Source organism: Blastomyces gilchristii, assembly GCF_000003855.2.
Source record: "Blastomyces gilchristii SLH14081 genomic scaffold supercont1.9, whole genome shotgun sequence".
Taxonomy (NCBI): domain Eukaryota; kingdom Fungi; phylum Ascomycota; class Eurotiomycetes; order Onygenales; family Ajellomycetaceae; genus Blastomyces; species Blastomyces gilchristii.
Window position 1 is genome coordinate 2,311,285 of NW_003101674.1, and position 12,187 is coordinate 2,323,471.

The 12,187-nt window shown below is 46.1% G+C and overlaps 3 protein-coding genes and 1 non-coding gene across 5 annotated transcripts; 2 read left to right on the forward strand and 2 right to left on the reverse strand.

The window, feature by feature from the left end:
* Positions 1-475: 475 nt before the first annotated feature.
* BDBG_04759 (phenylalanyl-tRNA synthetase alpha chain) lies at positions 476-2,183 on the reverse strand (the record flags this gene model as incomplete). The annotated part of the gene is made up of 2 exons (XM_002624849.1): positions 476-569; positions 712-2,183. 2 exons carry the CDS (start codon positions 2,181-2,183, stop codon positions 476-478), a joined length of 1,566 nt encoding a protein of 521 aa, XP_002624895.1.
* A 288-nt stretch (positions 2,184-2,471) lies between these two features.
* Positions 2,472-2,587, reverse strand: BDBG_17177. The gene has a single exon (XR_004198597.1). It is a non-coding gene; the product is annotated as a 5S ribosomal RNA (ribosomal RNA).
* A 663-nt stretch (positions 2,588-3,250) lies between these two features.
* Positions 3,251-3,641, forward strand: BDBG_04760 (uncharacterized protein; the record flags this gene model as incomplete). Its single annotated transcript, XM_002624850.1, has 2 exons — positions 3,251-3,413; positions 3,565-3,641. The coding sequence occupies 2 exons, from the start codon at positions 3,251-3,253 to the stop codon at positions 3,639-3,641; spliced, it is 240 nt and encodes a 79-aa protein (XP_002624896.1).
* A 2,457-nt stretch (positions 3,642-6,098) lies between these two features.
* On the forward strand, positions 6,099-12,001 carry BDBG_04761. Of its 2 annotated transcripts, XM_002624851.2 has the most exons (4): positions 6,099-6,911; positions 7,106-7,341; positions 7,481-11,065; positions 11,117-11,871. In XM_002624851.2, the coding sequence occupies exons 2-4, from the start codon at positions 7,111-7,113 to the stop codon at positions 11,117-11,119; spliced, it is 3,819 nt and encodes a 1,272-aa protein (XP_002624897.2). In that variant the 5' UTR covers positions 6,099-6,911; positions 7,106-7,110; the 3' UTR covers positions 11,120-11,871. The 2 variants fall into 2 exon arrangements, with proteins under 2 accessions (XP_002624897.2, XP_031578704.1); XM_031721823.1 differs by having other exon boundaries at positions 7,481-12,001.
* The last annotated feature ends 186 nt before the right edge of the window (positions 12,002-12,187 follow it).

Consider the following 12,187-nt stretch of genomic DNA (forward strand, 5'->3'; position numbering starts at 1 on the left):
GGTAAAAACTATATAAACTGGTGAAAACTTATTGCGTTCCTTCCTACGTTTCTCATACCGGGTTGAAATCCGAGGCACGGAGCGGCTTTACCTATTTTTCCTTCCACGCTGTTGGTAAAAGCTATTCCGACGTAAATACATACCGTGTACAGTTTATATTCGGGATCTACGTGGGCGAGAAATAATCATTTTTAAAAAAGGAAGTTGTTGAGTGAAAAGGAATCGTGGTATTCATTTTACAATTGTCTATTTCATTTCCATGTCATGCCACCACCACAGCACAGAGCTATAGCAGAAAACCCCCTTTGATAGCCTAGTCCCACGTGTAGAACTGGACTGATATCCTTCAATTCTTCGTAAAAATTCCGTGAGCAGTATATATCTTGTTTATGATTGTTCCCCCTCCCTTCTGGCTCTCCAGTCTGTGGTAGTATCACTAAAAAATCAAACTCTAATGTGGGAGGAGAGGCTGCGACTAATCCTTCTCGAGCCGGACTGCTGGGTTCGTTTCGATGAAGTTAAGGTCTACTTTGTGTCCAAGTAGCTCACGGATGTTGCTTACGCCATATCTGAAATCGAAGAGCGTTAGTTGCTAGTTTCGAGCAATTTCTTTCTTTTTCTCTCCACACACAGAGCCACTGGTAGGCCTGGTAGGCTTTTGTTTTGGTGGGGGGGAATAAAATAATAAAGAGCTCCAAGTATTGAACTTACTTGATCATGGTAGGTCGCTCCAAGCTCAATCCCCATCCATACACTCTCATGTCCTTCGGTAGACCCATAGGCTCCAACATCTCCGGCCTGAACATCCCGCTGTTACCAATCTCTACCCACTTCCCTAAACCATCATGGTATCCGAAAATCTCCATACTGGGCTCTGTGTAAGGGTTATAGGCCGGTTTGAACCTAAGCCCATGAATACCCATCTTCGCAAAGAAGACTTCCATGAAGCCAATCAGGCCACCCAGCGCAAGACCAAAGTCAGCAATCACGCCTTCGACCTGGTGGAACTCCGCCAGATGTGTGGCATCGACGGCCTCGTTTCGGAACACCCGATCAATACTGAAATACCGGGCCGGCCGAGGGTTCGCGGCTAGTTTGTGGAGCATATAAGTCGAAACGGATGTGGTGTGAGTCCGAAGGACTAGGCGAAGCGATTCCTCGGGATCCCATGGATATCGGTAGCCAATTGACCCGTACTTACCGGATTGATGTACAGCGCGGATATTGTTCCAGTATTGTTCGTAATCGAGAGCCTTGCTGTTATCAGCGTCCGAAGATCTACCCGTCGTTTTTCCAGCGTTTGCGACATGAACGTCAGATGGGTCGTCTTCTCGCGGCTTATCTGCGCAGACGGGGTCGGAAATATAAAAGGTATCTTGAAGATCACGAGCAGGGTGTTGTTGTGGGACAAAGAGAGCGTCGAAGTTCCAGAATCCAGTCTCTACAAAGCGATTCGTGGGCATCTCCTCGAAACCCATCTCGAAGAAAATCTGTCTAAATTCCTGACGCACTTTGTTCAGAGGATGCAGGGCGCCGCTTGGTGTTATTGCCCCCTTGGCATTGAAATTGTAGGGCTTAAATTTGGCTGTTTTCCATGACCCGTTCGCGAGCATGTCAGCTGTAAGATCGGTTTCCTCTTTGACAAGCTCTCTCGCATATTTGGGACCCTTCGATATTGTGAAACTTAAAACTTTCTGCATCGTGAGAAGCTTCCGCTTGCGCAAGTCCGCTAAGACCTTAGGGTCGGAGTATGTTTTAGTTTTCTGTATGGTCAAAAGCTGCTCTCGGGTGGTGTCTTCGATTGAATCTGTGGCTGATCTCAAAACATCCTTATCTTTTTTAATCCACCCCTTTTTGAATGAATTTCCAGCTCCAACTTTTGCAGCCTCCTTGCCAACTATATCTGGCAGATCCTTTATTTTCAGCCCGTCCAGTGCCGCCCTCACGGCTTCGAACACCTTGGCCTCATGACTGCCATTGGCTACTATTCCCTCGGCCTCTGGAAGTAATACGGCTTGCTCTTGTTCAATGGTTTCATATATAATCATATCTCTGGACCTAAGGCGGTCCAGGGCGCTCTTTAGAGCAATGCTGGGCGCGGCGGGGAAGGCATCGGAAGAGAGAATCGGATCGTCAGTGGAGGAGAGGAGATCTAATATTTGCGCAGTGAGGTCGGAAGCCATGGTTGTGGCAGAATACCTGTCTCAGGGCCAATTCCCCGTCAACAAAAAATTCCTTGGTGGGGGTTCCGAAACGAGGGGAATATAATCAGTTGCGAATTATGACTCTTTGGAGATGTTTTGGCATTTTGATACGGTTAGCCAGCCTGACCATATGCGAAATTTGATACCACTCACTCACGTGATTGAAATTTTTCTCTTCAAAGCTTCCAAATATCGACAAGACAACTACAGAGTTGGGAGAGATCAATTTTTAAGCACCAAAAAGACGAATGAGAAAAAAGCACAAAAAACATACGAAAGCCCGGATTCGCTGGTGGTCACCCACCCAACTACTAACAGGCCGGTGAGTGGCTTGAGTACGGCTGAGCGGACGGGAAGCCCTATTTTCCACTCCCTGTGTTCGTATGTGATAGGTGCTCTCTTGTTTCGAGGTTTTAAGGCCTGTTTGGGCATCTAGTAGATCATACAGTGGGAAGAGAGGAATAGTTACACAGACTCACAGGCGTGTGGCAGCTACTCAAAAAAGTAAACTACTTTGAAGGTATCAGCGTGTCATAGCAGTCCAATATTACGTGATCTTTTGAAATGAAAGATTAAGATCTGTTTGTACATACTTCACACTTCATGAGAAAAATATAATTAATATATTTTATTTGTATTTCAGCATGTTCTAGCTAACTGAGTCTGTGGGGTTATTCCATTCTCAGCATGCAATTAAACCTCAGGCTTTTGCGGTCTGCCTAGACAGAGGTGGTTCAACGGAATGCCTTGCTTGAAGGCTATTCCTACTGCAGCTGCTGCGATTTTAATTGCATATTATGTAGATATATTATGTAGATATATTATGTAGGTCTTTTTGCTACCGCGAGTGCTCTCTCAGAATCGGATGGAATAATGATCGTGATCTGGTTGTGTTGGTTTTGAAGAAATTTTATTGGCCTGCAAAGCCAGGGTGGTTTATATATAGTTTGCGTGTTGAATAAAATATATAACTATATATTTGTTTCCCGCCCATACTCTTCTTTCCTTTCTAAGAGCCATCTCCCTGGAACCACGTCCACGTCCCCATGTCCTCGACCCAGACCCGTTTCACCACGGGAACAAATCTGGTTCACCTGATGTCCCATCAGCCATCCCCGCGAGAACTACGTCACAGGTCTGTCAACCCGCCGACAACAACACCGGCGGCTTCTGGCAGCGCCAGTGATATCTATATAACCAACGGGAGTGGTAAGAAATCCACTAGGGTCCGACCCGGCTATACGTGTTCGACCGCACCACCCCAGGGACTCTATGGAAGGGGCGCCAAATTGTCCCGCGCATGCTCCGCCCCCCTCCCCCCCTCTCCCTGTCATCTTGATATTCCTATATTATATTCTAGCTGCGACGACGGCTACGCAGGAGTCACCACTATTTGACTGGGAAACCATGGGGATATCATCAGATCAGAGGGGATGAAAAAAAGGAACTTGTACTGCCTGTATTAGATTGATATTACCATTCCGTGTAACTTCCCTCCCTCACATTATCGCCCCGGGCCATTGTATCGTTTGCTTCTCCATCAGTCTTGAGTTTCCCCTCTCAGCTCTCAGGGCCTGTCCAAGAATGTAACACTCCGGAATCGAGGGGACTTGTTCATTTCTTGTCATTTTCCTCCCTGCCTCACTTCAGGCTCCCATTTTCTTCAAAAACAAATCATCATCAGTGAATGAAGAATCTGACAGGTCATCATCAAATGCATCCCTGGGGGTTGAGGTGTCATTCAAACGGGGCGGGAGTTTTCATCCATTGATACAGTTTTCATTCAAAAATACCAGGCACTGATATCGCTGTGTCTGCGGTAATAATAATACAGATGGGGCATACTTTACGCGATACGGTACTGACCGTTTAGGGTAAAGTTTTGTTAGGCGGAAAAAATGAGATTTCAAAATTACAGCGTGCATATCTTATGTATGCACAAACCACGGCAATTAGCATGTTCAAGTATTCCAGTGATTGCTCAATGATTCAAATGGAAAATGGAAAAAAGAAAAAATGCTAGAGAGAGGCGAGACGCCACTTGTTGCAGACATTATTGAGCTGGGATGTCGCACATTGGTCGTCGTTTTCGAAATATTCATAGCTCTCTACCGATAACTAACTTAGGCCGGTGAGGATGGGATGGATGTGTACAGAACTTTCTGACACCCTGGAATGCTCGGCGCCTGGTTTCCTGTGGCCAATCAATTATCCTGATCCTGGATTAAGGAGGTTGAAAATGAACAAACCATTTGTCACGTGGAGCGGAGATTCGCCTTAAAATCGGGCCGTCCTCAGGCAAACCTGGCTTTGAACACGAAGGGAAGAACGTAAGATTGATGATTGTTACGTGCTATACAGACCGCCAGTTTTTCTTGCCACCAGCTCTCACATCCAACTGATAAATAAGGAAGAAAAATCGATGAAAATTAGACTAGAAGTACTAAAGGGCGATCAAACGCGAAACAATTCAGTTTCCACAACCATGGATTATTTAGCATTGAGAAAAGTTAGAGAGAAAATTACTGAAAATTATGGGGAGGACGGGGGAAAAATGGTGCTTTGCTGCATTAAGATCCTTTAAATAATTGGCCTAAGCTCCAATAATCTGGAAATCTTCCACATTCATCGAAGCGATGGCAAGTGGCCAAAGTCATTAATCAATACGGTTACTTAGCAATCCGTGCGCTGAAACCCCATGGGTTCCCCCTGGCAATTTAGGGCTGCATTTGAAAGCTGTTAAGTTGATGACGACATGAAGGAAGGGAAAATCAAAACATTTTGCCCCAGACATCAACAGCAAAACTGAGAATCATGGCAAAGCAGACATGACATGGAGGATGGAAGGATAACAAATCGTAGTCAGAACCAGTCATGATTGTAGCGGTATTTGCATGCGCCTGTTGCATCCATGCTGAAGATGGTGAGTAGTATCAAAATCGATTCCCATCGCAGGTCCAGTTCATGAGAGCCATCTTACCCAACTTCAACCCAACCTGCTAAACCCTTGCACGCTTGCTGACTGTGACCCGGGATATCAGTAAGCCTTTATATTATTCTAATTATTAGCGTGAGAGTTATTCGGATCCTGCACAGGAACACCCCCACCCCACCTCCGTTTCCCGCCCCGCCCCTGCAAGTTTTGCCCTCGAATCAAAATATCTTGAGAGGAATATCAGAAGGGAGGTTGCATGGGGAGCCGGGGCGGGGTAAGAAGAGGCAATCTCTGTAGGAACATTGAAAAAAAGAGGTGAGGGAGAAGGAGATCAAGGCCAGTGTTGTCAGGTACTAATAACCATGCGGGATAGCTATCATGGCAAAAAGAAAAGTTTGTTCCTGTGCCAGGTTCCCAGGCTGTCTTTCTCCCTTTCTTTCCGCGCACATTGTGAGTGATTGAGCAAGACAACAAGAAAAATAAACATTGCAGAACTGTACTTTTCCAATGGTTTGAGTGAAACTTCTCCTTTGTGCTTTTATGAGAAGGTCCATGGGTTTGACATGACTTACCTAGCTAGGTATGCATACTTACCTATGAATAGCTATGGCAATGGTTCATTACTACAAACGTGGTGGATATCACTCAGTGCTGACACCTACGCACTATGTCCTTCCAAGGTTCATTAGCTGATTGATTCTGAGGTTTATATAGAGGTATTTTACCTTGGGTATTCAAGTATAGTATTACCTGGTTTGTTTGGTGGTAAACTACGTAGTAAAAAATATCATCAGTAGTATTTTATCAGCCATCATGAGTTGCTGCTGGTGTCCGGATGGGCGGCGCGGTCACAAGATCAGCATGGTAATCGTTAACTATGTGGTATGTATTGTACTCCGTACCGTAGCCTTGTTTGGGTCTGTCAGCCGTTTGGTAAATATAACTAGTTGGATGAGATAACGGACTATGATCCCCCGAGATCCAGCCTAGATATTTATCTCCTCCCCCCCTGTTGTGGTTTATTCCCCCAGGTCGTTGGAATATCTGGATTAACGAGAGGGAAGGTGTGTAAGCACTGCAAGCTCCTGACTGCGATCCGTACCAGATTCAGCATACTCAACGGCAGGATGGATTTGATGGTGCTTAGGATTTTGTAGTTTTGTGAGAAGTTTGTGCTTGGATTTGACGTCTTGTTTGCAGCTGGGAGTTTTTAATGTTCCTATCTATTTTACAAATAGCGAGTTAATAATGACTTTATTCATCATCAAAGTTTATTTTGCCTTACCTATAGCTTTGAAGAATCACCCGCCCGATTAAACGATTCTCAAGAGCTGCTGCTATTGGGCTCTGATTTTTATTTTAATTTATTTTTTAAGATCTCGTAGCCATAACCAGCGCTAGCGAGGTAACCAGCCCGGGCTAGTGTCTGGCCCCTAAGCCGTTCTCGCTTGGGCGCGCGCTGCTGGTCCCAGCAACGTTTTCTCCTCTCCGCTTTTGGCTGGGACTGAACCCGGACCTTCTTCCCTTCCCCCCCCAAACAAAAGGCGCTTTCCTCAAAGAGCCTCGTCCACGCTTTTTCTCCCTCCGCCAACCTGAAGTCTACTCCATCGCTTCTCATCTTCTATCCTCGAGAGTCGACTCAACGATAGGAACGCCTATCTTTCTTTCTTTTCAAGCGATATAGTGGGCTCCTTCTGCCAATTCCCTGCTACCTCAATGTCGGTTTAGCGCTTTTGCCCGTTTTTTGTGTCGAAGAGCACCCAACGCATCCGGTTTGTCAACCCCCAATAGCCCTCGCATAGAGATAGCACCCGCTGCTCACCATCACTAAGCCGCCTACTTTGATGGCAATAACTCTCCCCTCTTATTTTAGAGCCACTGGTGCTTGAGAAGAAGGGGGAAAAAATAGATGAACTGGATTAGCTGACGATTTCCTCGCCTTTTTTTATTTTCCCATCCGCTGTAGGCACCATGACTCGGGGTGATGAAACCCTGCTTGCTGTAGCTGGCATCCTGCAGGGTCTGGCAAAGGATGTCCCCGACTCCGCATCGCTGCCTTTCAACAGCTACAAGTCCAACAATGCTACCAACGGCGATGTGGCGAAAATAAATCTGCCAGGCGAAAACAGCGATGGTAAGGCAGTTTTGGAACGGGAGTTGGAGGATCTGATCCGTAGGATCGGTACTATGCAATGTTTTGTGGTTAGTTGCCTTCGAATCCTCCTTTATAACACTCCTTTCAAGAGTCATTCTTGTAGAGATCGGATCTCTAGGGTGGCATTACCTCTCTTTGCTGGGAAAAGAGGTCTAAAATTTCATCATGCTGACCAACCTTATTTAGCCCCCATCCCGACGATCTACCCGCGCAGCGATTTCCAGTGGACAAGACACTAATTCCCACGGGTCACCTAAACCCCTCCCCGAATCCGATGTGAACTATGAAGACGATATACATTTCCTACAGAACCGAGTTCAACTTCAAGCACAAGAAATACAACTACAGAAAGATGTAATCTCTAGGGTTCGTGAGGAACTCAAAGAACAGGAGAAAAATACCGAGAAAGCCCTAGGGAAGGTGAAAAAGGAGGATGTCGGCATATTAGAGCGGGAACTACGCAAGCACCAACAGGCCAACGAGGCTTTCCAAAAGGCCTTACGAGAAATTGGCGGGATCATCACACAAGTTGCAAATGGAGACTTGTCTATGAAAGTTCAGATCCATCCGTTAGAAATGGACCCGGAAATCACGACATTTAAACGCACTATTAATACTATGATGGACCAACTCCAGGTTTTCGGGAGCGAAGTGTCAAGAGTGGCCCGGGAGGTCGGAACCGAAGGAATCCTTGGCGGGCAAGCTCAGATTACCGGAGTCCATGGTATCTGGAAAGAGCTGACGGAAAATGTAAATATCATGGCCAAGAATCTTACAGATCAAGTCCGAGAAATCGCAACTGTCACGACAGCCGTCGCCCATGGTGATCTCAGCCAGAAGATCGAAAGCAGAGCCAAAGGTGAAATTTTGGAGCTTCAGCAAACCATCAACACTATGGTGGATCAACTTCGTACATTTGCTACTGAAGTTACGCGGGTCGCCCGAGACGTGGGCACTGAGGGTGTACTAGGTGGACAAGCTCAGATTGAGGGAGTCCAAGGAATGTGGAACGAACTTACTGTTAATGTCAATGCCATGGCCGAAAATCTTACGACCCAAGTCCGTGATATTGCGATGGTAACGACGGCGGTCGCCAAGGGCGATCTTACACAGAAAGTCCAGGCTAACTGCAAGGGTGAAATTCTTGCTTTGAAAACAATTATCAATTCCATGGTTGACCAACTGAAGCAATTTGCGCAAGAGGTCACAAAAATCGCCAAGGAGGTCGGAACAGATGGTGTCCTTGGTGGCCAGGCAACTGTTCATGATGTGGAAGGAACTTGGAAGGATCTCACTGAGAATGTTAACGGCATGGCCATGAACCTTACTACTCAGGTCCGCGAGATTGCTGACGTTACCACTGCTGTCGCCAAGGGTGACTTGACAAAGAAAGTCACTGCAGACGTGAAAGGCGAAATATTGGATTTGAAAAACACAATTAACGGAATGGTGGATAGACTGAACACCTTCGCCTTCGAGGTCAGCAAAGTGGCGCGAGAAGTCGGCACTGATGGCACTCTTGGCGGTCAGGCAAAGGTGGATAACGTGGAGGGTAAATGGAAGGATTTGACCGATAACGTCAACACCATGGCTCAAAATCTGACTTCTCAGGTGAGAGGGATATCCGAAGTAACCCAAGCTATTGCCAAGGGTGAACTTGCGAAGAAGATCGAAGTCCATGCTCAAGGTGAGATACTCACTTTGAAAGTGACGATCAATAACATGGTGGACCGCCTTGCCAACTTCGCCCACGAGCTCAAACGAGTGGCGCGCGATGTCGGAGTCGACGGAAAGATGGGTGGCCAAGCCAACGTTGAAGGAATTGCTGGTAGATGGAAAGAGATCACTGAGGACGTTAACACCATGGCTGAAAACTTGACATCTCAAGTGCGCGCTTTCGGAGAAATCACCGATGCAGCCACTGATGGTGATTTCACCAAACTAATCACCGTGAATGCTTCCGGCGAGATGGACGAGCTTAAGCGGAAGATCAATAAGATGGTTTCGAATCTTCGAGATAGTATTCAGCGAAACACTGCCGCCAGAGAAGCAGCAGAACTTGCCAACCGCACAAAGTCCGAGTTCCTCGCAAATATGAGTCACGAAATCCGAACCCCGATGAACGGCATCATAGGCATGACACAGCTGACGCTAGATACTGACGACCTCAAGCCATACCCGCGAGAGATGTTGAACGTGGTGCATAGCCTAGCCAATAGCTTATTGACGATTATTGACGATATCCTCGATATCTCCAAGATTGAAGCGAACCGCATGGTCATTGAAAAGATTCCATTTAGCATGAGAGGCACCGTATTCAACGCGCTTAAAACCTTAGCTGTAAAAGCCAACGAGAAGTTCTTGAGCCTTGCGTACCAAGTGGATAGTTCCGTTCCCGACTACGTCACTGGTGATCCGTTCAGATTACGTCAAATTATACTAAACTTGGTCGGGAACGCGATCAAATTTACGGAACATGGGGAAGTCAAACTTGCTATTAGCAGATCGGATCGAGAGGAATGTAAAGATAATGAATACGCGTTCGAATTCTCCGTTTCGGATACTGGAATCGGAATTGAGGAAGACAAGTTGGATTTGATCTTCGATACCTTCCAGCAAGCTGACGGCTCGACGACCAGGAAGTTCGGAGGAACTGGTCTGGGGCTATCTATTTCTAAGAGATTAGTGAATCTCATGGGTGGTGATGTTTGGGTTACCTCTGAATATGGCCTCGGAAGTAGCTTCCACTTCACGTGCGTTGTAGAACTGGCAGACCAGTCTATCAGCATGATTAGCGCGTCCCTCCTGCCCTACAAAAACCACCGTGTTCTGTTCATCGACAAAGGCCAGACCGGTGGCCACGCAGAGGAAATTACCGAAATGCTGAAGCAGCTTGACCTAGAGCCCATTGTTGTGAAGGATGAATCGCAGGTACCACCACCGGAAATTCAGGATCCCACAGGCAAGGATTCCGGACATGCTTACGACGTTATAATCGTCGACTCCGTCGACACCGCGCGAAATCTGCGCACGTACGATGAGTTTAAATACATACCTATCGTTCTATTATGCCCTGTCGTTTCTGTCAGTCTGAAGTCAGCACTGGATCTGGGTATCACATCCTACATGACGACTCCTTGTCAGCCTATCGATCTAGGCAATGGCATGTTGCCTGCTCTTGAAGGACGTTCCACGCCAATAACTACAGACCACACAAGATCGTTTGATATTCTTTTGGCCGAGGACAACGATGTGAACCAGAGGGTTGCCGTCAAGATACTAGAGAAATGCAACCATGGCGTGACCGTTGTCAGCAATGGCCTCCAAGCTGTAGAAGCGATCAAGAAGCGTCGATACGACGTTATTTTGATGGATGTCCAAATGCCTGTTATGGGAGGATTCGAAGCTACGGGCAAGATCCGAGAATATGAAAAGAAAAACGGACTATCACGAACGCCCATTATCGCTTTGACCGCACACGCGATGCTCGGTGACCGGGAGAAATGTATCCAAGCCCAGATGGATGAATACCTGGCTAAACCTCTGAAACAGAACCAGATGATTCAAACCATCTTGAAGTGCGCAACTCTCGGTGGTTCCCTCCTGGAAAAGAGCAAGGAGCCAAGAATGTCGAGCAGCGGCGAGCCTCCTCACCACGTCCCCAACAGCAATGGAATGAAATCACTAGACACGAAGAACCAACGACCGGGGATGGACAGTCAAGCTACATCGGCATCTGGTGGTCCCAATCCGAATCAGAAATCTGACGTAGTGAGTACACGTCAAACCCGTGTGGCTAGTTCGTGGACTAAAGATTAGAAGTAGCATCTACTACGGTCATGGACCGGCTAAGTCAGCTTTCTCCTTGGTTTTCCAGGGTAGTTCCTGCCTCCTTTCCTTTTACTCACGACTCTTTCCTCTTTCCGTTCTCGTTTTATTTCTCTTTGCGACTTCGTTTACTTGTGTAAGACGATTATGGCCTCATTTCTGCATATATACTATTCGGTTTCGCTTTTTATATTTCCTAGCTATCTCTCGCTTTTGTTTTTCGCACTACTACCTCGTACCATTGCGTTTTTATTGTGGCTATGCTGTCATTGTCGTTACTGCTTTATTATCTTTTTGGTTTCACTTTATTCATTTTATTACCTTTTTTTGGGCTTTACCTTTCCTAATATGTCGTTGGTATTTGTCTTTTTTTTTTTGATGTTTCTTTAAATCTCTCTTCTATTTCCTCCCCCGTATCTCACATCACATTCTTCCCGTGTTTCTGAACGAATCTGCCCTGTTTGGCACCCCCGATATACTTCCTTTTTGTTGAATTCGTTATCTTTGGCGTATGGCGTAGGCAGGGTTCAAACATAACCTCAGTTTCGGCCGGGGAAAAACCAAGACGACCTGGGTGGTGGAGTGGAATAGTTGCGACGGCTTACTTGATTTTATGTGTGTGTGTATAGGTGTTTTCGTCTTCTGTGTGTTTCTTAAAGAAGAGTGGAGCAGCAAGCAGCAACGTGTATTTCATTTTCGCACACGTAGTTATTAGTTATATCTGTGCGCCTTGTTTTTTTTTTTTTTCTACTGTCCCTTCTAATTTACTTTTCATCTTTTCTCCGTTACTATTTATATTTTAACCCTCTCCCCTTGAATCTATTTCCGTTATTTTTCTTTTGACCAGTGGACCCACTCGTTAATGCTATTTTTTTTTTTAAAAAAAAAAAGAAAAAAAAATTATTTGTGCCGCGGTTTTCCTCATCGGGAATATCATCATCACCATCGTCATACCATCCAATTTCAAGTGACGGGGCAAATTTTGGGAAATACGTTTGATATCTGTGTCACAGGCGTTGCGTGGTTGTCAGTCAGCTCTTGCTATACTTTTACCAAAATACCCTG